The 26,278-nt window shown below is 39.8% G+C and overlaps 1 protein-coding gene across 2 annotated transcripts in view; it reads right to left on the reverse strand.

The window, feature by feature from the left end:
- Rdga (retinal degeneration A) overlaps positions 1-26,278 on the reverse strand; it is a 66,737-nt gene that overhangs the window by 25,565 nt on the left and 14,894 nt on the right. For both annotated transcript variants that reach the window (XM_076790803.1, XM_076790804.1), the window contains exon 2: positions 18,513-18,654. In XM_076790803.1, the coding sequence (XP_076646918.1) occupies positions 18,513-18,654 (142 nt within the window). The remainder of the gene's footprint in view (positions 1-18,512; positions 18,655-26,278) is intronic.

The following is a 26,278-nucleotide window of genomic DNA, read 5'->3' on the forward strand; positions in this document are numbered from 1 at the left end:
GATTCCACGGCAGGCGCGTCGTCAATTTTTGGCCTACTTCGAACGCTTATGTTACCAAATATCTGCATAATCTCGGCAGCTGCTGACCAGCGCGCGCTAGATTGAACCTTCCTCTTTCGAACGAGCCCTTTACCAGCGACAAAATCTTCTTATATAAGGACGAAAACTTGGGGGACGTGAAACCATTTTTTGACGGTAATGTAGTCACTCTACCTTATCGCGAATCTACGGAGACCGGCCCCTTAAGATCACTTAAGACCATTGGCGCTTGATTACTTCGAACAATCGTTTTTCCATGCTACAATATTCATGTTTGTAAGGATTTTGTGGATTCATTCATTTTTGCAGAGATTTCCCAGACAGTTGAGTTTTTGAATCGCAATTTGCTTCGGTCTTCAATAAAAGAAAGTTGGAAGAGCATTTCCCAGATAGTTGAGTTTTTGAATCGTGATTTGCTTCGGTCTTGAATAAAAGAAAGTTGAGAGAGCAATTCTTCAGATAAATCTTTGCAGTTTCTATTTGAACGAATCTTTTTTATTTGAAAATTGCCGGAAGCACAGAGCAGGTATGATTTGAGACAGTAAAAATATTAGAAGAACTTAAAGATACTATATATTATTTTCAATCTATTAAATATATTAGGAAAGAAATTAGACTTTTATTCCAACCCCAGTTTGTTGCCATTCCGATAGAAAGTTTTTATTTTGCATGAAGATCAACATTTTCACAACCTCTAATAAATTAAGTGTTCGAAATAATTTTTCGCAATTATTTTTTCACCGACCTGATGCTGCCGAAGAAACGAGACTATTCATGAAAAAATGAAACATTATCACATTTATCATTACTACTTGTTTCACAACCCCCGATAATCACGGGTTAAAAGAGACGCCAAAAAAATCGCAATTACTTTCGCAATATGCTACCGAGAGAATCTGCTTTACTTAGTAAAAAGTTTTTATGGGTTTTTAAAGCGCTGTGATGGAATGTGCAAATCTTCGCCATCAAGCGATTCACGGTTCGCGAACCATATCCCGTAAAAAGGGCGAAGGGGCAGTAAATTATTGTAAAGGAGCACATTACTCGTACAGGCTACGGTTTTAAAAATAGCACTGCGATGCTCGTAATTCATGCGCGAACCGCTCGACGTTTGAATGCTGGGGCACGTGGTTACATTAATTACGAGGCGGTATTAATATCGAGTCGCCCGCGAAACGAATACAAACTCGTTACAAACGAATCCGCCATGCACAGAAAATCCTGTGCAATTATCTCAGTCGAATTTACTCGCGAAACTATTATTATCGTCGAGCGCACAATGTCTTTTTAAACAATCTTCTGTTATTGCGTTATACGAGGGTCTAATTCAGCTGGTGTCAGTCGTATTAAGAAAACCATAAGATTGCTAATACTATGCATTTACGAAGACATTGAAAGAAATCAACAATATATTAACTTGTTACAATAATCAAGAAATATGTTTAATTTCCGCTCCATGCAACGGTAAAAAATTTTTATTTTGCATAAAAATCATTATAGCCCTCACAATGAATCAATTGCAATTTTCTTTTAAATTAGATTTTTCACTGTGTTCATCAGTTACCTGTAGAACAGTGTAAATGCGTGGAAAATGATGGGGATTATTTACAGGCGTGTTTGCACTTGAATATGTTTACTTATTTGTAAACGAGCAACAAATTTATCCAGTACGAATGAATTAATTTGTATATTTAACAGAAGCTTGAGCAGTTAAACGTATTAATTGGTCGATGAGTTATAGAAATTCCGTGGAAACGGCCTAGCGCAGACGTGCCAAAATTTCTGGCAAAATCGTCAAATTTCTGCGAGCATGCTGCCGCATTCGCTGCAGCAACGTGTTCCCATGAAATTTAGCGGAGACTTGTTTACGGAGAAAGTTGGATTCGTCTGGCAAAATTTCCGTGCCGATTTGTTCAGGATATTTACGTTCATTAGACTGCGCGCGAAAGCAATTGTTTGCAAATTGTCGGGAACCACGAGGGTAATGCAGCGGCGTAGGCACGGGGACGCGGAAAATGAATTTCCCTGCCGGCGACAGTGACTGGGAACTAATGGGACACCGTGACACTTGGAAATTTGTCACACCTGTAGAACTCGCGATACTTCCGTCGGGATTATGCAGCGTTGCACTTTCGTATTCCACGGGTAGAAGTTTCTTCATGGCGGCCGCGCTGAACCGTTTCGCCACCGTGCAGAGAAATGAATTTCCATGCTCGTACAATCTCGCAATTATCGTTTGGCTTCTATAAACTAACAATAACATATAAACTAAAATAGCATGCTTGTACCAGGGTGTGTCCTTTTCGATACAATACAACAGCTCTTTGCATATGTCCAATACCTCAAACTAAAATCTACAAAATTTTAAAAATTTTCAATTCCAGCCCCCATAAAAAGATTGTAGAGACCAGTGTTCATTGTTTTCCCCGATTGCGATTTCATACAAATTTTGCAGCGAAACGATCCTTCCAGCTTCTCGAAAAAATTCGAGTGGTTCGTTCCATTTCTGAAAAAGTAATTTGTTTTTAAAGTTCGGCCGAATATTAATGGCAAGCGACACCTGGGAATATCGTGACCGATCGGGCTCGCGAATTTTTAGCTGGCCAAGATAATTATACGCAGGATCAATCCGGTTGATTGTGGTGAACAATATCCCACCACCGTTCGCGGATCGATGCAGGTTTATTTTTCGCGAGACCGCGCCGGAATTACGCCCGGCCGGGTACTTATATTTTATGCAAACTCGAATATAAACGACGCTCTCGGGTCAAGAGTGCACGGCTTGTTTCGTTCCACGTTCGTATGGTTTTAAAACGATTCTCCGCGTTTCTCTCTCTCTCTCTCTCTCTCTCTCTCTTCCCTCCGACTCTCCATTTCTCTCCTTGGCCGCTTTTATTCTTACTGTTATCTCGTGCTGCACCGCGAGACAAAGAAGCTTCGTTCCACTTCATCTTTCGCGACGCGTTTCCGTTTTCGAGTGGATGCTGGAGCAAGAAAGAGGGTTGCATTGTGTGTAATAAGTGTCGTGAGAATAAGTTGTAGGAGCTGTGGGAATATTTAGGGCTCACGGAGAAGAAAACGAAAAGTTAGTATCTTGTAGAAAAATGATGGAGGTCGGGAAAAGGGGGGAGCAAAAAGAATTGTGGTATCAACGATTTCGGGCCAAGGGAAAAGTTGTAGGGTTGAGATGGAAATTTTAGAAACTCGGTAAAAATTGTACTGGTATGTGAGGACACGCAAATATGATAGAAATTGTAGTACGTAAAGTGTGGAGACCAGCAAACATTTTGAAACGCATCATAAAAATTTTGGAGCCTCAAGAAAGATTGTTAGATCTAGGTAAACGTTGCAGGGCCAAGAAGATAATTGTAGGACCTTCGAAAAAGTTGTCAGGCATTGGAAAAAAATTGTAGGGTTTCAGAAAATATTGTAAAACCTAAAAACAATTTGCGGGGCATAGAAGAAAATTGCAGGACCTAGAAAATGGTTTTAGGGGTTAAGATGAAATTGTAGTACTCAGGAAAAAATTGCAGTGTTCAGAAAAAAAATTGTAGGGCTTAGGGAAAAAATTATAGTGCTCAAGAAAAAATTGTAGTGCTCGGGAAACATTTGTAGTGCTGAGAAAAAAAATTGCAGTGTTCAGAAAAAAAATTGTAGGGCCTAGGAAGGAGCTATAGGGCTTAGGGAAAAATTTGTAGTGCTCAGGAAAAAAAATTTAGGGCTTAGGAAAAAGCTTTAGGGCTTAGTGGAAAAATGTTTAGTGCTCAGGAAAAATTTGTAGTGCTCAAGAAGAAATTGTAGGGCTCAGGAAAAATGTGTAGTGCTCAGATAAAAATTGTAGGGCGTAGGAGGGAGCTGTAGGGCTTAGGGGAAAATGTGTAGTGCTCAGGAAAAATTTGTAGTGCTGAGAAAAAAATTGCGGTGTTTAGAAAAAAAATTGTAGGGCGTAGGAAGGAGCTGTACGGCTTAGGGAAAAATTTGTAGTGCTCAAGAAAAAGTTGTGGCGTTCAGGACAAATCGCAGCGACCAGAAAAAGATTGTAACGCTGAGGAACAAATTATGGTTTGCGTGAAAAAGATTATAGGCTACACGAAAAGTCTGTAGCAACTGTAGAACTGATGAGGGAATAGGTGAAAGGTGGTGAACCGAGCATGAAAGTAACCATCGGTCTACCAACACCACGACCCGTGATCGAAGAGGAGCACTTCCGGCCGCCATTATGAAACTTAACTCCAAATTCCTCGGCATAGAACGCAGCCTGTGCACATGAATGGAACAGACATTTAATTTCCTGATACGCGAAATAATACGAAGCACCACCGAACTCGATCGATAATTCAATGATTCCTTTAACTTTGTATGTGCATGCTCAGTAAACGGACGAACTCCTCTTGTCTAGTTAGCATCTGATCGTGGTTATTACGCTTGGAATGTTTACGCAACTACGAAATTGTTCGAATCAATTGAAAACTGCTCGATTACATTCTGCGGAGCTTCGTTTTGCGAATTTTGTCGGAGACCGTGAAAAAGTTTGTGAGGGAATATAAGTACCGTTTAATACGATGTTGTAACACAACAATTCTCATAAAATTAATCTAAATCTCGTACCTCGCATTAACATTTTAATCGTTGACGATTAAGCAACTTGGTCACCTTGATCATATGCAGCATTTGTGATTGCAGAATGTAGGTTGAGATAGCAAAAAAGTTTTTAAAAATATCCAAGCAAGTATTTGAAATCGATAAATAAAAGAACGACCATGTAATAGCTACGAAGAACTATTGTAAACGAGACACTTTTTGCTACGAGAAACTTTTGTGGTAACGTGTACTTGAATAGAAAAGTACACTAAAAATTCCTCAAGATAATATCTCTATAACTTCACGAGAATTCCGCCATTTTGACAGGCCCAGTAGTTCTAGAGCTAACATAGTTTCATTTATTAATTACTATTTCTTTAAATTACCGCAATATCAGGCTCCTGTCTCTTGCAATCGCTGCAGAAAATTGTTATATAATCGCTTTCCAGTAGAATTTTGTTTTACCTCGAAATAGAAAAAATACTTTCCACATTTAAGCAAAATTGCAAATGAAATTCCATAGTTTTACACCCGCAGGAAATATCTATCTAATAATGATAATCTGTAATCGTTTTCCAGGAAACTGTTTTCGCTTCAAAATAGAAAAATATCGTTTTCCACGTTTAATAGAAATTGCAAACGAAATCGTTCGATAGTTCGAACCAGCAGGAAATTTCTTTACGGTGCTGGTCCCCATAAAAAAAGACATCGAAAGTCAAGGACACCATGAAAATTGGATCACCGTGAAATGGAGCGACCCCGTTCCTTCGGGTAATGGCGGAAGCGTTCGCGAGCGAAGGTGAAGTCACGTGCGAAATTTGCGGTCGACGGGTTCGAAGGAACGTCTGATTTCGCATCATGCAAATTGCCTGTGAAAATATTTACGCGCGGAAATTTGTTATTCCCGCTTCCCGGCGCAGCAGCACGCTTTACGAGTGTGACGATATTTCCTCCACACATTTCCGTAGATTGCCGGCTTCCATTATCACCGGGACCCGATTCTGACCCGTTTAACACTTTCCCAGTACCCTTTTTACCTCGTGCGTTTATGCAGCCCTTTCTCGTCCCTCGGACCCGCTGTCAGAATTTTACTATGCATTTTTCCTGTTACATAGTCCGCGGCACGGTCGTAAAATCCAACATAATGTCACGTGTCCGGCGAGTGAACATTTTTAAGCTGCAAAATTTGTAAATATGGCACACTTGTTGTACGTAACATTGTTTCCCGCTCATTTTCTCCGGTTTTCCTACTAATTATACAGAGGATCCAAAAAGTATTTGCACGCTACCCTTCCCGAAAAATTGTCGATATTTAAACTGTGATAATTTCGTTAAAAAAAAAAAAATAGTACAACAATATACCTGGAACGATTTTAGAGCTTGAAGCCATCCATTCATTTTTGACAAAGATATTTTTGCATGATACAGCGACTGGGAAATTGAAAACGCTTTTTTTGGTCCAAAATTTTACAAATTGAAACGTATGTAGAAACATTGACAAATTTTTTCACGAAACCACGTTCTACGCTTGGAGCATTCCGAGGATTTGTCAAGTTCTTTGAACAATTGGATGAAATAGTTAACGCGACCTTTTCTCATAATTATGTTTCATTTAAATCATTTTTGTGTTAGTTTATCGAGTACAATCGGAAAATGGAGCTGTTTACTCGATACCGATAGTTCCTATTGGATTGAAATGCAATCGTTTCTGCGACGTTATCACAATTATATATTATTTCCAGATATTTCTCGCTGATACCGTCGTGTTCATATTTTACATCAGTATTGTTTAACACGGATTGTATTGTATTGAAATTTAATCACGCGCGTATTGTACCGTGCTTTATTTAATTAACTTACGTTAAAGGGTTCCATTATCCGGTTATAATAAATAATAATAATGAATACATACCTCGAAATCTGCGTCGATGTCACAGGAGTGGATATCAAACGAATTTTCAGTATGTTATATCGAGGTCTACATGATATCATACGATGCTATTAGGCTACTAATGAATGGAGTGCAGTTGCATTTATAGCGGCCTGAATAGTCTAAGCTCGGTATGCTAGAATTTTGAATGCAGTTCATGATTGCTACTTCATTTTAGTCTCAATAAAATTTAAATGAATCAATTCAAAGGAGTAGAACATTTGATACAGCTCAAGACGATGCTTATTTAATTTCAACCCTAATAAAATCTAAAATAACAATTTTAAAATAACGGAAATATAATACAGTTTAGAGTGATGTGTACCTAACTTCAATCTTAATCAACTGTAAGAAGAGAACACTGAAAATAATTTTTAGTTGATAAAAATTGACAGTGAAAATTATATTCTTCTAATCCTATCCTTAATAAAATATAAGGATAGAAAATTACAAATTACAATTTGAAATTAATGGAAAATTGGAGATAGTTCAAGAACAATTTCGTTTCAGCTTTAACACTAGGTTTACGGAGCACTAAAAGTGAGAATTTGACATTATTTTATAAAAATAAGAAGAATATGTTGTGAGAATATTATAAAAATAATAATATACCTAAAGAAATAAATTTGTTGAGTAATTCCACGTAGATGGATCTTCGCAATCTCAATAATTGTATATTAAAAATATTGGGTCCCGTAAATCCAGTTTTAATGAACCTCTAATTAAGTTTTCCAATTTCTGGAAATTACCATCCCTGCGGACACTAAAGTTGCAAAAGAGATTACAATGGGTTCAGACTAAGATTAAACGAATATGTAAAGAGTTTTAGCGAAAAAATCCTAAGAAAAACGAAGGGACACCCTGTAGATCGACCTTGAACGTGTCAGCTCGAAGGCAAGCAGCCTTGAACTCTCGGAATGGAGTGCAAACACCAAACTGAGACTCGTTACGCCGAATACAGAGAGGACAGCGCTCGTTAAAGACAAGACAAACCAGTCCTGGTCTCGTCAGACACGTAACAGTGACTTCTGCACACGCGTGAATACCGGCTCTGGTAATACCAAAACTAAACCCGTTCCGAGAACCGTGGAATCGATGAAAACGAAGATAAGCTGTTCTAGGATCGTTTAGAGAAAGTTCCCCGATCCTCGGGATTTCTGATGATTCCCAGAGATTGGGAGGTCCTCGGGAATAATGGGCTTGTAGGGATTCCAAGGGCATTTCAGGGCTCCAAAATTGGTTGGAACACACGAGAGTTTGAGCACACGCACACACACTCTGGAGGATTTCAGGAGCTAAACTGGATCCTTCGAAATTATGAAGAATGGCGGACCTTCTGTTTATCTTAACACTAGAACTATCGAAAGTATCAAACGTGACTGATACACGTTGATTTATAGTGATTACAAAATCGAATTTATGGCAACATCATTCAATTCTTATTGTAAGATGTTCTGAGGATTGTAGGAGCTTGAAAATCCTGATCTGGATCCTTAGAAATTATGAAAAATGAATTACAGTCTTTTATTTATTTATTATTTGTTGAACTAGAAATAATTTTAACAACCTCCCAATTCACGTTCTCATATTACTATTATAATTTAATAGTTGCTATGTAACCAGCCTCATTATCATTATTAATTCATTCATGTCTTCAGATATTATTAGAATTCAATAGTTGCTATTCTGTTTAATCATCCATTATAATTGTTGGTTCATTTCATAATTTTCCAATGCCTGCGGCAGAAATGATTAATAACTCGCCTGTGGATCTGTATGGAACATATGAAAAGAATATGAGTCAAGTGGAAATTGATTTTCCTCTTTAATCATATTGATAAGATGAAAACAATACAGCCATATTCTTAAAGTTTGTATTCTTTTTCTTAATCTTTTTAATATTCGACATTTCACTCACAACAATTTGATCGTAAATGCATATAAGCTGCAGTCTATTTACAATTCGATCAAATGTAAATGATATTTAGAACCTCCGTCAAACGCTATAAAAAGTTATGTTCCGAGTAAGAACGAGAGTACAAACAATTTAAAAAAATAAAAAAATAATATGGAATGAGTACGCGTGAATAATTCATCGATGAATAAATTATTTCGGTGACATAGTTTTTCTTGTACGGACGTAATAATATGGTGTCACAACAGTGTCACGATGACGCCACTGAATGTATTAACAAAGTCTGTAATAAAAAGGCGAGCGTGTAAAATTGTACAGCGCATAGTTTCTTATAATACGATTTCTGCAACTGTAACATGTAAAAGTGTAAATTTATTTTTCGGTTAATGTATGAACACTTAAAATCTTTTACATTGTTTTCCTAAACCGCCAGCTCAGATGAAAACGTTAGAAATCAGTCATTTGACAGCCGATGGTGAGTTCAATGTTAACAAGTCAATGTTAAATGTTAAATGTTAAGTGTACACCATGGCAGTCGTAAATTACTATCGTTCAGCTGTAATTAGTCGAAGTAGCCAGTCAGTGTTCGGAGCATAATGCACATTAGCATTTAATAGTTCCATGTAACCCTAAGTTCACTCTACTGTGTCTCAATTAGCACTACTCAGCCGAAAGGTACACTAAACCACAGCCTCCTCGCGCTTGATCATGCGTGTAAGCGTTACGCTCTAAGGTCAAATTGAATATTGGCCGTGCCACCGGCCAATACAGGAGGCTACTCTTCTATAGTTAATGCGTTACCTATACCTGATCAAGACGTTGAAAATTGTATTAGACATTCCAAGAATTTAATTCGACACTAAACTGCATAAATAAAAAAGGAACTAAACTAGTTACTGCTCTAAAAAAGACAGACCTATTTTACCTACACAAATAAATGCTGTGAGGAAAAAGTTACTGCAAATCTTTATGCAAAAAAAAAATCTCCATACGTCTGCGGGAGTCCTGATCCCATATAAATGCATACAATCCACGGTTGAAGTTCCGAAAACCGGTCCAATAGGAATGAGCTCAAATTTTGCACATAGCCTCATTTTGCATTAAACACATGTTTCCCAAAAGGAATTTTGGCGACTTGAAAAAAATTTCTTTATCATATTAGTATCATTTTCTACCTTACCGACGAATTTTGCTCGGGTCATCCCCCGCCCTAAAACACGTGTTTCGTCAATTAAAAAGGACAAAATTCGCTGGAACAAGTGTCCAATAAGGTAGGAAATTATATTAGTACGATGAAAACATTTTTCCGATTCGCTAAAAATCCTTTTGTAATTCACGTTTTTAATTCGAAATGCCAAATTTCAGCTGAATCGGATTTGATCGATTTTTGGAACTTTAACCGAATTCACAGTCTAGTGATCAATGCGGCCAATAAAATGTTGGAAAATTTGGGTGACCTATATTAAAAATTGCGTTGCACAGATAAAATGTAAAATTTGGATCGTAAATGGAGAAGCAGTAAATGGTTCAATGGTGGCCGTCTCGGGACAACCTAACGAGGAAACGATCGCGTCGTTAGGTTTTGATCGGTTCTCCATGATTTAACGGGGCTCCGATGACGTCTTCCTAGTGATACAGCTGCACGTGATTATTCTATCGTTGGTATAAACGGGCCCGGGGTATGATGGATCGTTCGATATTACGCGTCGTATGTTTACCAAGTTGCTTCGCTTCGTTCCGCCTTCGCGTTCGCCGATATTATCCAATTTTCAGTTTCTGCTTTGTCATGTCGGAATATGTCTTGCCGAAAGTTCGACGAGCTACGAACGCGGGGCCGGAATGCAAATTTCGGGCGAGAAGAGAGAGAGAGAGAGAGAGAGAGAGAGAGAGAGAGAGAACGGTGCTCCGGAAATTAAGAGCCATGTTTCATTCATGCTGTTCCCCGAAAATTAGTTTTAAAACGCTTCCTCGGAGATAGATTCCCGTCGACAATCTGCTCGCGAACAGTCACCGGTAAAATATTACTAGAGTTTCAGCTGGAGCTACTAAACCGTGAATATGTTTGTGCTAGATTCACGATAAGAATGTGGAGAAACGTTTTATTGTATTCAGGGTGTCCCAAAAATGTTGTACTTCCTTCAACAGGGTGATTCCTGAGGTAATTTGAAGTAACTTTTTCATTTGCGAAAATGTTCTCCGCGGCTTTGTTAAGGAGTTATTGGCGAAAGTCGCGGGCCAATCAGAGCGCGACTACGGCGGACGGATTTCGGCTCGGCCACTGCCAAACGCTACGCTCGTCTGTAGCCGCACTGTGATTGGTTCTTGTTTTTCGTTAATAACTCCTTAACGAAGCCGCGGAGGACATTTTCGCAAAGGAAAAAGTTACTTCAAATCAGCTCAGCAATCACCCCTTTCTATCACCCCATTACATACAAATTGTAACGCATTAAAATAATTGTAATCATGCTGTTAAATTAATCTCGATTTGTTGATATTATTAAAAGGGGGAATGCATTTTTATTTAACTTGTGTTTCATACAATCGATTCGGACAATTTTTGTTTTGCATAAAAATCCGCTAATCATAATATATACCTGTACCGATTGTTTAAATGCAGCTTCTAACAAACACGTATAGAAAGGCTTTTTAATCAGTTTCTAGATCCACTGTAAATTCATGAAAGTGGTATTAATATACACACTTAAGTTAATTGAAATTCCGAGCGTGCAGACTTAGTATCAATATGGAATTCCAGTTTGTGTATTACCACTAATTAGCAGCATGCTCGCAGCATATTAGATGGCTAATCCCGTAGTTATTCAAGCCGGTGGATCAGTATAAAGCGAAAACAAAAATAAACCTACAGTAACGACCTCACTAAGGGCTGAAAGTGTATTCTCGCTCGGGTATGGGAATAACGATTGCGTACACATTCTTAGAAATCAATTAATACGCTATAATTGGCTCGTCGGGACGGAGTGGAATCAATGAACCGTGTTACGTTAATGAGACGCGATGGTGTTTGAATGGTACGGGGGAAGTCAAAGAACTCGGATTAGATTAGTCTTTCGTAATGGTAACGTAATATCTCACTAGCATGAGTATGCGGCTGAAAGTCCACAAAACATACTTAAAAAACATTTTTAAAGCAAAGTTCCCCCTCTTTTATTTCAGAAATTGTTACAAAATGATATAGTTCAATTATACAGGGTGTCTAAAAAATGTTGTATTTCCTTGAAAGGGGTGATTTTTGAGGTGATTTGAAGTAACTTTTTCCTTTGCGAAAATGTCCTCCGCGGCTTCGTTAAGGAGTTATTAACGAAAAACACGGGCCAATCAGAGCACGACTACTGGCGACTCGCGCTGATCCTGGCGTTGGCATTGGCTGAGCCGGAATCAGTCCTCTGTAGGTGCGCTCCGATTGGTCCGTCTTTTTCGTTGAGAACTCCTTAACAAAGCCTCGGGGAACATTATCGCAAAGGAAAAAGTTACTTCAAATTACCCCTGGATTCATCTTTTTCAAGAAAGTACACCATTTTTGGGACACCCTGTAGCTGATAGCTTGGTAGCTTTATAAGTGTAAAATCATGCAGGCCAGCTATTTAGACGAAGTACTCTACGCGAGGTGAGGCACGATCGCCCGTGATATAATCGTTACACGAGACCAATAATTACGCCGCGGGCACAATTATCCGTAACGAGGAAGAATATCTTGTGTCAGCCGAGATGTCCGCTTCCAGGGAACGTGTTCCCCGTAATTGGCAGCCTCCACCTTGAAAGAAAAAGAGCATGCCGACCGACTAATCCCTCGGAAACGATACCCTGAAGTTTTCCTAATTAAACGTCCGCGGTGTTCGCTATTTTAGGCGGCGGCAATGAATTCCGCCAAACGAGCCAATCAATTATTCTACTCGATTAAAGCGCGCGATTGAAACTCCCTCGGAACTATCCTGGCTACATCGTGATTTAACATTTTTAACACTTTGCTCTGGATTAACATTGCTTTTATGTGAGACGAGATTGGGTACGAGATATGGGGCCATTTATACAACGCCTCTTGTATTTAGATGATGTACAGTAAAGTCTTGATCTAAACTGAACCGAGCTACACGATCTTAGTCTACCTACCCCTCCACTGGGGAGGGGGGGGGGGGCACACTTATTTTCCATAATTTTTTTATGAGACTTTCAGCAACTTATTTGTGGCATTTTTCTGATTCAAATGACATGATATAATTTCAACTGTATTTAGTGGTTTAAGTGACTGTATGTAGTCCGCCTTTGCCCATCCGGTTCGTTCTTACATGCGCCGTCGAGAAAATAGTAGCCCTACACGATCTATGTCACGGCACGGACCCGAGGATTGGGCTTAGATCAAGACTTTACTATACAACGAAATTCGTTATAAGCAATTCATATTACAATCCAATACTTGTCTAGACACGCTATAAGTATGAATGTTGTCTTTCTTATAAGGGGAATTACGAAAGACAGGGAAGTTCTAATCACTGTAATCGTGAAGTAAATCGCAGTGCAAACGGGTTATCGGGAGATCAACGTTATTGCGAGTGGTAGGTCGCAGAGTGGCCTGGTTAGTTGAACTTTTAACAAGTTCTCCGTCGATCGGCCATTCATTTCGAAAGTTTTGCCGTCGGTTGGCCAACCCGCGTGAAAGCTTCATGACGTGAGAAAAATTAATGCGGCGCCTCCTCACCCGCAGGAGAGGATCACAATCGCCGGTGTTCCTTTGGCCATATTGCGGTGCGATGCGTAGTTTACGACACAAGATGGCGTACCTTCGAGCCATACACTTCCGCGCGTAATTTTTTACCCGGACACGGAACTGCCTCGTTAAACGCGAGCCTCGCTTACATAAAATGAAAGACAGCGCGGAAATTCGGCCGGAAATGTAAAAAGTAATGGGAGAACGAAAAAAAAAAAACGCCAGCGAGTCCTCGTGCGAACGTCACGTTCGCGACATAAACGACGCGGACTTTAGGGTTGCGTTTATAGTGATTCTACTCGACCGACTGTGAATTCCGCGACAATGTTCGCATCGACACTGTTTTCCCGGTATGTATATTCTCATTTTTTCAAAAATGTGTACTTAATTCGAACAGATGATTCCTGAGGACATTTCTGAAGTAACTTTTCCCTTTGCGAAAATGTTCTCCGTGACTTCGTTAAGCAGTTATCAACGAAAAACACGGGCCAATCAGATCGCCGATATAGCAGAGCGTGGCGTTGGCATTGGCCGAGCCGGAATCCGTCCGCTGTAGCCGCCCTCTGATTGGTCCGCTTCAAATGAACTCAGGAACCACCCCTTTCAAGGATGTACAATATTCTTGGGACACCCTGTGTACTCCCATTCATTTTCGGACACTCTTAAACAGAGGAACACTTTTTAAATGTTGAACCATACGACTGAGATTTGGTTTAGAAATCAGGATAATTGTTTTACAACATGGCGTGGAAAAAAATGTTGGAAAAATCGCAATTAGTCGAATTTGCAGAGAAAATACAACTTGTAGTTCACAACTTTTGTACGTGGGCCTTTGTTGAAAATTTGAAAAATAACCATACAATTTTGACTGCAATATATGCTTCGATAAAAAGAATTTTATTTGAAAATTGCGGATGAAAACGTTTTCATAATCTCGATAATTTTGGAAATATAGAAAGTTTTGGATAAGACGATCCCGAGGAACGAGACTCCGTAATTATTCATTTCTAGAAAATTAAATGAAAAATGGGCAATGATTTTTCAATGTTTGTACACATGTTTAGAAATTAACAAAATTCTCTTCCGAGCGATATACACGCAGCAATCCTTGAAACTTGCTGGCAGTAAACCTATATTCTACACCATTTCACTTAATAATAATCTATTCAGCCGTAGTCCTTTTCAATGGTTTGTTTTAACGTCTACTCTCGGAGCTTTTAGTTTTAGCGTCCGGTTTATAAGCGCACTCGAGGCTCGGTAATATAACGGCATATTGCCGCACGTTGCCTTTTACGTGTCTTCTTTATTATCCTATTGCCGTTAAATCTAACCGCAATAAGGACATACATTCTCGTGAATAATGAAGACGAACGACAGCAGTGATTATTAAATTAGTACGGTTCGTAACGACTCTTGGACGTCGGAGTTTCGATTGCAAGATTCCCAAAGTTTTCTCATTAACAGTTCTACGGTTCTACTTTTCGAAATTGACTAAAATTTCAACTTACGAAAACGATTTACATCACCATTTTCCTGAACCATGATTGACATTATTTTCACCCAAATTGGTCTCCTACTCTCTTTCATCCAGCCGCCATAGAATTGCACAAAGAGACGGATGAAAACTAAGAGATTCAGAAAGTTAATGCCAATTTCTATAGCGGTAATGGAAAGGTACGTAGATTATAAAGTCGCGAGATTAGTATGGCGTAAGCAGAGCGAGGGTGCGGGGAGAAAATGGGACGAGAAAACAGGAATCATAATTAGCAACCCGGGGGTGGGGGATGGGCTGTCTCGCGTACCTGAATTAGACAGTAATTAAAAGTTGAACAAATATGAAGGGATCGTTGCCGGGAAAGTTTTGTGTAAAAGTGTCCGGCAGTCCCCCGGCGGAAACCGGGTGCCGGGAAAGTAATTAAAAATCGTTTTAACATCTTGCCGTTCCTTTTTCGCGGTCGAATTCCCCAGCCGGACTGGGAACCATCGGCGAAACAGTCAGGACCGCCTGTTCCGTTTTATTTTGTTTCCGGTCCGACGATGTTGCTGCTTTCCACCGGGAAAAGAAAAAAGATCGGTGACGTCCGGGTCGATTTCATATTGTTACTTTTCATTCAAACGGCTCTCCGGTGGATTAGCGCTGCACTCGTCGAACAACGTGAAAGAAGAATGAAGCTTTTTGCGCGATAATCGAACGGCAGAAACGAAAACTGAAAATTTAATCCGAGCACACCGCTGAAACAATTGTTGTACCAACCTGTTGACCCTGCGATTATTTTAACTTAGATATATCGGACGGGTTAAAACAAAATTTTTCCCGATTTTTAGGATTGTTGAAATCACGGAAATATTCTCACGGAGAAATTGTTGAGTAAGCTTCTTTATTCGAAATATGAATGATAATCTATTCATGTCCATTAACACTAACTGATTAATTCTAACCGTACCGAATTTATTCAGATTTCTCGCAAATTGTTGAATTTTTACAGTTTCGGTAATTGTCAAATACAAAGCCGACAGCTTGACTGTGGTAAGTTCAGTGTTAAAGGATTTTGTACACTTGATTGGTGAAATTAGTTCACAGCATAATAGTCGGAAAATCCTTGACGTTGTTCTAGCAAATTGTTTCAATATTTCATGAAGAAGGCACGCTGCATTTGATAAAGCGTTTTAACAAGGGAGCAGCGAAACGGATGCAGGCAGCGAACGTGTTAATACAACGCAATATACATCAATTAAGTTTAATACCCAGTAATTCTAGTATTAAACGCGAAGGAGAAAGTCGGTAAACGCGTGCTGTACGACTAAATTGTATACTGTGAATTGTCCGATTGGTGGAAAAATAATTGCGGTTCTGAAGCGTCGATTTAATGCTTTTCGGGCCGGTGACGCAATTGTTGCGTCATTTAGTATTAATATCCGGTAGGTGGAGACCCTAGGTTTCTATCATTGAGTGATCCGAACGTAAATAGTTCTTGAATTGTGGGTGGAAATTTCAATTTACAAATGAAGTGACTGAATGAAGTGTACAGTAAGGTGTTTAAATTATTGTTTAACTATTGGCGTATAGTTAACGAATTCGTATAGCTCTGGTCAGTCTACGCAAGTTTAAAATTGTGCATTTCAGATGTTTCAATTTTTGTCATCAATGGCGGCCATCCGTCCATGTATTAATAAAAGGCTGTTTCAAAAAACAGCGAATAACTCTGCCATTTTTTAGTATTTCGTACCGAGAAAAATTGAGAATGAGGTTAAGAGTCATGTCAATATCACTGTAAAGACCTTGAATTTTTCGCTGATTAGTTATCCTTAAAAAAATTCCCGAAAACAGAGCATTTTTTAATAGTGAAGGTCCGCCTCAAGGAAACAATGTTTCTGTTTTTCACTGTTCCTTACTATTGATGTATTGAAATATCGCGTTGCAGGGTGTTTTAATTTCTTTTCGTGCCGTGTTTTATCGAAACGGTGTTTCCATAATGCAGTGTTACAAGAGGGTCGGCTATAGTTGAAACATTTTATTTTTATCCGCGTTTGCACGCAATATCCTGGCCTGGTGGAGGGTCTCCTAGGACAGGGTAGCAATAACCTGGGCTCTGGCGGGATCCGATAATGAAAATCTTAGGCTCGTTACGTACGCCGTGAAGACAACGTCCTCCGTAGAATAAAATACAAATCCTGAATCCACGGGATCCGGGACTTGTTAATTTAAACACAAATCCCGGGTCCGGGGTAGCGGAAAGTAGGCCGCATAAGCTGTGTGTCACACACTTTACATCAGAATGTTTTTATAAATGAACCAAACCAGTTTCTCTGCCCAGCTAGATGGATTAGTTTGTTAGATGCTACGTAACAAAAATTTTCGGAACATTGCGTTCAGTCTGAATTACGAGAAAAGTAGTAAAAGTTTTCGCGTCTTTTTTATTTAAACCTGCAACGAAAATTTCAAAAATGTGTTTTGTATATTCGTACATACGTGCTGAATCGAAATTGGTCAATTGGTTTGCGAGTTATGGAAATAAAATTTTGTATGTATCATTTGCAAGAGCTGCGAGAGAAATAGAATTTTATTTCTCCTATTAAATACTTCAATTATCTCTGGCATAAGTTTAGTTGTAAACGATTAAAACCCGTTTGCATGCCCTTATTTCGTGGAGCTGCGCCCGAGCCGATTCCTCGAAGAGGAACGTCTGTAACGCAGAAGTTTGTTTTCCGGATGCCAAACTTTGCAAATTTAAGCGAGCACTATAATCATTTCGAAGTCGAGGCTGGACAGATGCGAACGGCAAACCATTCCCGGATTAATACGAGACGATGCGAGAACGTCGGATTCGTGAAAGGAAATGCAGGTCATCCGTGATCCCTCGGTACGGAGTATACACAACGATTCCGGCGTTCTGAAACGCAATACCGGAGATCGGGGGCCCTCTCTCTTGAAACACAATACGGACCGGTCCTCGGATTGGTTCGACGTGTTCTACCAATTCCCTGTTTGCCAGGTATTGTACAGGTAATACAGATTAAACGGAACGCGGATATACGGCGGACGCCTGGAACTCGATAACTGTCGAGCAGAATTAGCGCGGTTGAACCTTAGAAATTTAGAAATGGAAAATTCCTCAGAATTCCTTAGAATTCCTTAGAGATGGATCGGGTCAAATCGGGCTTCTTAGGTCTCTTGTTTTGTAGCTATTAAAATATAAACAGACTGCGGATCTTTATGCATTTGTGGCTTCTGAAAATTTTCAAAAAATGCTAAAACATAACATTCCACAGAATTTAGTACAATTTTTATTCATTTCAGATCTACAAAGACTGCTACCACTGAAAATAAAATTTTATTTCACTCCGCTTTCTTAAAATCCCTCTAAACACATCCGCAGTCTAATTATAAATATTCTTCTACGATCATTTTCGACATTGTACAATTTCCTTGGCAGGAAGTTAGTAGGTGGGTCAACGCTACGTTGTATAATTTTTCAGATTTGGATCTAATGTACTGATTTATCTTTCTTACTTTACTCGATACTTTTGCGCTGCGGTAGCTTAAACAATCAAATTTGTAGAAAAACTCGAGTCGCGAAAGGGTGAATTTGATTTGCAAATGGGCGAACAAGATCTGCAAGAAAGTTAACTCCGGGGGCAGAAAGGTGAGTTTGATTTACAGAATGATTGAGTTGGTCTGAAAAATGGTGAATTTGGAGTGGAAAATCTGTATCGGGGAGTCATGACGTTTTCCAGAAAGTCACTGTAGGTCAAGTAGAACGGACCCCCGGGAAACGCGCGGCAGAAAAGATTGAACCAGAGATGTCAGAGCTTGTGGAACTTACCGAGCAGTCGTTGACGTAACAGAAATCCCCGGAAGCGGAGGTTGGCACCCAAAGATGTTCCCCATTGACTGCACCTGGCCCCCAATCGGGCGTCGATCGAGGTTCACGGTGGCCACCGCTCGACCCGCCCTCCTCTCTCCCTCTGAAACCGCGACAAGACACTCGATTATGGTGTGACACCTCGACATCGACGTCTGGTTTCTAGGGGGTTGATAACGGGACGGGGAGACACTTGCAGCTGACGTTAATTCCTCCGCAGATATTCCATCACACTTGTAAGCAACGCGTGCCGCCGAACGTAGCTGCGCTTGCCCCGAACGACTGGCCAAATGCCAACATTTCGTGACTCTTCAAAATTCAGGGAATACACTGGAAGAAACTCCCTTGGCAACCCAGGAATTTTTAACCTTTTAAACCATAACTTTTAAACCAGTGAATTCCTAACGTTAAAACTCGGATTTTTGACATTCTCTCGTCGAAATCTACAGGATTACGTGAAAAAAAGTCCAAAATTTGTGGTCCAATAAGTTGAAGTTTAACCTTATTTGTAAATTTTAATTTAAAACTTTTATAACTCTGAGTAGAAACGGTCGCATATGAGTTTCCAGGTCTAAAAATGAATTTTTCAGCGAATATATTTAGGAATTCGAATGTGACCCTACACTTTCGATTTTTACTGCATTAAATGAATTTCGAGTGACAGAGATTTTCTTTGTTTAAACGACACAAGGATGTGCAAGACAGTTGTAATGATTAATCAGTTAAGACAGTTTTGGCCAGATTTTTGTGGGGCAAACAGCTCACTATGAAATGAAGATTTGATCTCTCGGTGCAGCTTTCGGAAAATAGAGGTGTTATTGCAACGAGACGAGCGAATGTGAGCCGGGAACGAGCAAACGGCACGGTGCACGTCGAATCCTGAAGCGTCGGAATTAGGATTGGCACACACCACAACATTGACACACACCCGTACTTACTGCGCGACCGTGAGCGACTCGTTAATGGACAATGCAAAGCGCCAGATGGCAATAAATATTGGTCGGAGTGGAGAGTTCGCCCTGATTCTCGTTGGAAAATAATGGTACCATTAGTTCCTATCAAATTGTTGGCTCGCGTAACTTATACTAACTCTTAGCGTTCGAGTGACGAGCCTGAAGCGTCACTAAATTTTGCTGTATCATTGTAAAAAATATTTTTTACATTCTTGAAACGATTCGTATATAACAAATTACTAAATATCTAAATATTAGCAAATTGATCATTGAATATGAGTAGAGTGTATCAGTCATGTACGTATACGAAAATAATTATATAGAATGGAGACATTCTGAGGACAAAGGGCTAATTAGATGAAGGAAAATATTAAAAGAATATTTGCACATATAAGCTCTCTAATCTTTGTTATTTTTGCAAACGCAAACGGAGGAAAAAGTTCGTGCTGTAGTTGCACTTGATGTGTGCATATAATCCCTTCATAATTATGTTTCTTTCATTGCATTAACTACATTTTAGTGTTATCTGTTTTCTTTCTCAAACAACGCCCTTACTAAATCTTACTGCGACGTATTTTTGGACTTTCTCTGACGAAACTCCGCGCGTCGCAAGGATTTAATTAAATGCAAAGGTTTTAATTAAAAATAGTAGAGTTTAGTAGAACTGCATTAGTATGCAGGACGCTCAGGGGGTCGTTCAAAATTGGATGCTAAGAATAAAATGATTTTTTTCCAAGTTTGTTTAAGGGCAGCGACTTTGCCTGTAAAGGTATGAGGAGCAGTAAAATGACGTTGTAAAATAAATAATTCAAAGCAGAATAAAGAAATAAGAAGGGCAAAGTGCACGCGAGATCAACTGTGAAAATATTATAGTTGTAAAAGTAGTTGCAGAATTGATGAGATGCAAAAGAATTAAAATGTAAAAAGAGAATATTTATGGAACTTGTCTACTATTTGTATCATTAATAGCTCTTCAACTTAAATTTAAAATCAGAGAAATTGCATCATTAATTTAAGGGCTGTTCTCACCCCGAAGAACCGGAAAGATGATAAAACAATAATTGCCAGATTTACCCGACACTTTAAACTTTAACACATACACACAAGCCTGTATCTACATCGACAGAAATAATATTGCAAAGTTGGATCATTAAAAATTGTCAAGGGGATGAATAAAAAGAAACTGCCTGACAATGAGTTTAATTCCTCGTAAACTCGTTAAACTTTGCAAAAGCTGGCGTACCTCAGCAATTTACAATGTAGATATACAGGGTATCGAAAGATGTTGTAATTCCTTGAAAGGAGCAATACCTCAGATCATTTGAATTAACTTTTTCCTTTGCGAAAATATTCTAGATAATTCTCTAGATAAATAGAAAAAGCACAGGCCAATCAGATCATATAGCAGAGGGATCCCGGCTCGGCCACTGTTCGGAGCGCCAATCAGAGCGCGACTACTGGCGGCTCGCGCTGAGCCCGGCGTTGGCATTGGCCGAGCTGGAATCTGTCCTCTGGGGCGGCGCTTTGATTGGTTCGTCTTTTTCGTTGATAATTCTTAAATGAAGCCGCGGAGAACGTTTTCGCAACGGAAAAAGTTACTCCAAATTACCTCAGGAACCGCCCCGTTCAAGAAATTACAACATTAGTGGGACACTGTATAAAGAGACATATTATTTTACTCTAAAAATTAGAAGTGGGAAGAAATTTCTTGCAGCGAAATTGAAACGAAAATCTGGCACATTCCACACGTTCCCAGGTATTTTGAAAACTTGCCCATAAGCGCGTAAAGACCCACAGTTCAAATATTACGCTTTATGAAAATTACATCGTGTTCCACCCAAAAGTATATTCTAGTACCAAGTAAAATGTCCACAGTCGAACGTAACACGATGAAAGTAAAATATTTGACGTGGAAGGCGTCGAGCGTAATGTAACATAAATAAGAGGTTAATGGCGGGCCATATTTTCGCGAAGTTCTGCTTGGTAACTATGCGAAATTTGCGCAGCTCGAAGCGACGTAGGAGTTCCCAGAGAAAACACAAACAGAAACTCTGTTTTGCATAAACGGATATTACTCGGCGATATCGCAGAGATCTCTGCGCGTTACGCCGCGAGTCAATTTCGCTCGGTTGCAACAAAAGCGAATTAATTCTGTAAGTGACGGTAGGTACACGATTTTGCGAACAACTTAATACACCGTTTTGACACGAGAAATTTCGACAGATTTTCGCGGCGAAACGACACCGACAGGAACGAATCCGTGCGGCGAAATTATGAAACTCAAACAACGTTTCACCGGCTATCGAAATTTAATGAGTTGGTTAAGTTTCAACAATGATACCCTGTGATACACTGCGGATTAACCAGAAAGTTCTGTGCAGAAATTCGAGGTGGCCAGTTAAGCTGCGCACTTCAATCCCACGTTTACAGATCCTAGACTTCGTTCGAAACTGCAGCTTACTTTCCCGAGAAAATTTAAATTGTCTTCCATTGGAATCAATTAACCTTTTCGCTTCCTTCGAAGTCCTCGTTGTTTTTGAAAATTGCGAAAATCGCCGAGCCGTGCCAATATCATCGAAAACTTACATTTCATGTCCATCTGACTCTTTCAGAAAAAATATTTTAATTATTTACAAATATTTTTATTATTTAAACAAATAAATTGTTTAAACAAATAATTTAATTGTTTAAACAAATATTTGGATTGTTTAAACAAATAATTGAATTGTTTAAAAAAATATTTTTACTATTTAAACAAATAATTTGCTTGTTTAAACAAATATTTTTACTATTTAAACAAATAATTTAATTGTTTAAACAAATAGTTTCATTATTTAAACAAATAGTGTAATTATTTAAATAAATAGTTTAATCACTTGAACATATAATTTGCAAAATTGTATGATTAAAATAGTACAATTAATTATTTGGAACAACACGTTTGTAAAATTGTGTGAAACATCAATCTCCCCAAATTCGTGTCGAAAAATAGCGAGCATGGACATCGAAACAATTGTCTCACTAGCTATTGTACAACCGTACAATGGTTTTTCGATTGTTTTGCTGTATGAAACAGTGTTTTTAGACATGAACGAACGCTACAGTAAATGAAACAGCTCCATCAGTTTTCGAATATGTTTGGTGGAATTTCTTTCCGCGCAATGTTCTTTGTGCATTTGTCGATCGCGTTTCGACAATAAAGGCGACACAGATTTTGAAACGGTGATATTTTTTATTGCTAATTAAACGCGTCCGGTCTGTTCGAATAATCTGTTCGGAATCGACAGTTTATGAATTCCACGTGTCACACTTTCCGCGGATGACAAACTGCGTTGGGGGCCGATATACAGGTTGAACAGCGTTGCCAACTTGCCTTGCTAATTGTGCCCATCAGTTTCGTTTCAATAGCCTTTCCCCGCGGCCCGATTCTTCATGAATTCAATTCGCTGGTTTCGATCAGACTCTGCCAATCATGATGATCGGAACGGGAAAAAAATTCGAAATCGATGCAACCATTTTTCACATCGCGTTCATAAATTTCACCGATGCTCCGAAATTTACCGGGGAGATCGTTCTGTAATTGTTTTCCGACTTGGAATCCTTTTAAACCGAACGTTGTTGCACAAAATTCATGACGCAATCAGTCGATAGTATTGTAGCAATTACGCTTCGAATGTGTATGCGATTTTCAGTTTTTGTTGACAAATTGTAAGGAAATGGAATCAAATAAAATCTTATTCTCTTATTTGGTGAAAATAAATAAAATCCATTGTAGTATTTTTTTGAAAATTTTTACATGCTATGAATGCATAAAGTAACATTTTTCAGGTCTAGTAATAATATTTATTCATTAACTGTACGAATTAATTCGTGGCCATTTGTTGGCGAACCTGAGGATTATTCCCGAACAATTAACATTCGAATTACCGAGCGCTTTAACGCACCGATCGCGTTTATTCAGATTTCACATACACCATTTCTGTTGTAATATGAATAAGTTGATTCGAAAATTTCTTCTGAAAACTATTTTGTAATCTGAATAGTCGTGAAAGGCAAAAATAGAAACAAATCATTAGTTATAATGTTTGGATACATTTTCTTGAGAATAAATCGCATGGTGAAGTGCTACAAGGATTTCGTAACCATTGTATCTTACGTGTCTTGAACTGCGACAGACGGAAAATGCAACGTTTCCGCAGCGCTCTATTATGTCGTTTCCGGTTTGTTTGCGAATAGTTTTGAGGGAAGTTCAACATGATCCAGAGCCGAAGACAGATATCCGCGGGGCGTGGGGGTTCTCGAACGTCACATCCCCGGTACTCGTGTCTGACCCAGATATCCGGTAATTTCCGACGGTGCTAATTATGCAGAAAGCAGCTACAAAGCTTTGCCAAAGCAGCCTACAATTTTTATGTAATCGTCCAAAGGGACTCGGACCGGCCGGGGGATGACTTTTGTCATTAAAGTTGCACGCCGCGGCGCGCATTATGTTCCCGGGGCCGCGTCTCTGAAATTTAAAGTGTCCTTGAATCTTTCACGAGAGAGAGAGAGACCCGAGTCTCGTGAGGTTTCGCGATACGACGCTCTATCAAAAGTCCCTTGTACGAAACACCGAGCGACCTCTGCAACATCTCGGATGTCAATCTTCTCTGACATTGTCGAGCTATACTCGTGCCAATTTTCCGGGAAAAAAATGCTACTCGCGACAATTTGACTTCCGGTTCCGAAAACCTCGCAAACTTAAGCGAACACCGGTGTATTTCTGTCGGGAAACAAGCTCAACGGAATTTCCGACGCGACCGGACGAACAAAAAGAATTTGAAAGCTGCAATTAAGCGACACCCCCGCACAATTGCACGCAATTCCGCGAGAATGCCCACTTTCACCCACGGGCGACGCGGTATCGCGTTCACCGCTCATTCCCGGCGCTCGTAATTCGATTGTGAGTCTTCGTTATCCGAGGAATAACCCGAAAATAGCTCCGATCGAAGTCGTGCGGCAGCGAGTGCGAAACGTTTCCCTTCGATTGCCGTGCCTTCGCGAACCGACCTCCATTGTGCGTTTACGCACACTGCTCGTGCACGCTGCCTTGCTCGCTGTACACCGAACGACACTACCGTTTCCAATAAAAAGTATTCTCTCTATTCTTCCATAATATAATAATACGAAAAGAAAAGTCGAAATTTTGTTTGTCGACTCACAGTATTTGCATAATTACCGTGGTAAAAATAAAGGAACCACCTCGATCAATTGATGCGTCCTGTTAGTTACATGCGAAATAAAAATAGTCCCCATCAATTGCAAGATACAGAAGCAGACGTTTGCTTCTCTGTTGAATAATTTCAGCGAGTAACATAGCAGAATCTTTAACCAGTTAGCTGTTTTCGACGAGTATACTCGTCAGGAAGAAGTGGCAACATTTTCACAAAATCGTTGCAATTTGCAGCTTGAATTGCAAGTTTAGTGAAAACTAAAATATGATGGGTGTTCGTGAACTTCAATCGTCAAGATGTATTGTATTGTACTTAATTCCACATTGTAACAGCCGCACATGCTCTGTGTTTGACGAGCATACTCGTCGTGGTTTAATTTTTGCGACGCACTGTAGGTACACATTTTTCAAAGAGGTCGCAACAGCTGACCGGTTAAATTCTCTGAACGTTTCCACCGTTTCGCATTCGATCTACTCGTTTTTGTTCTAAACGCGTAAAATCAATTCGCGCAACCCCGTATTACATTGTCGGTTCCCACGGGATCCGACAACAATTCTCTTTTCGGGAGAAAAGTTTCGCGATTCCCGTTCGTTTTCGGGCAGCGGGTATAGCAGCGTCGAATTACCGGGTGGAACAGGTGAACGTGCCGTAATATTTTTGCGAATTTTCGCCGTGCACGCCACACGGCGCCCGTTATGGAAGAACGTTGACAAAATGATCATTGAAACGAGTACAAAGGCCGGCGTTTATCACGCACGCGAGCGAATAATTTCCGCTTTGTCGGACCCGGCCGTGCGTCGAGTCGTTCGTTAACGGGGGGAAAACCCGGGGTTCCTCTTTAGACCCGGCCAACCCGGCCGAACGGGTTGATATACCCGCTCGTTAAGAATTCGTTTTTGATCGGCCAAGTGTTTGACAAACGAGCCCAGAGGATTCCGGACACCGGTTGCACGGCCCGATCGACTTTTGAATATTGCGAGATCTCGAAACGCGACCGTGGGACACGAACCGACGGACCATAGTCCCGTCCGGCACTATGCATATCGGCCAATAAAATTTTCAGCCCCGGCATTACAGGCCACGGGATAGCTCTCTGCTCGTGAATCGTTAACGACCGCGGACCGTTCATTATTAACGAGCTAATTCCACGTGACGCGAGATGCGCACCGTAATTGTAAGTTCGGTTTCATCTCGGATCGTCTCGCTTCTGGGGAACGCGGGGCTTTCAGCGGAACTCTAATCAGTATGTTCACTCTGTTTAAATTGCGTGTTAAATTGCTAAGAATGTCGAGAAAATTTCCAATTCAGCCATTTTTGGTCTGAGCTCTTCAAAAACGGTACCAAGGGATTGCTCGGATTCTTCCGATTGAAATGAGTCCAAACACGACGTAGATCGGACTGCTTTTGTAGACTTCGTATATAGCAATCGTACTTATGTTTTTCATTTTGTTATTTTCATTCAGCGTTTAAAACTAGTCCGATTTACGTCGTGTTTGGACTCGTTTTAATCAGAAAAATCTCAACGATCCACCGGTACCACGTATAAAAAGGTACGACAAAA

The sequence above is a fragment of the Halictus rubicundus genome, chromosome 7 (assembly GCF_050948215.1).
Source record: "Halictus rubicundus isolate RS-2024b chromosome 7, iyHalRubi1_principal, whole genome shotgun sequence".
NCBI lineage: Eukaryota > Metazoa > Arthropoda > Insecta > Hymenoptera > Halictidae > Halictus > Halictus rubicundus.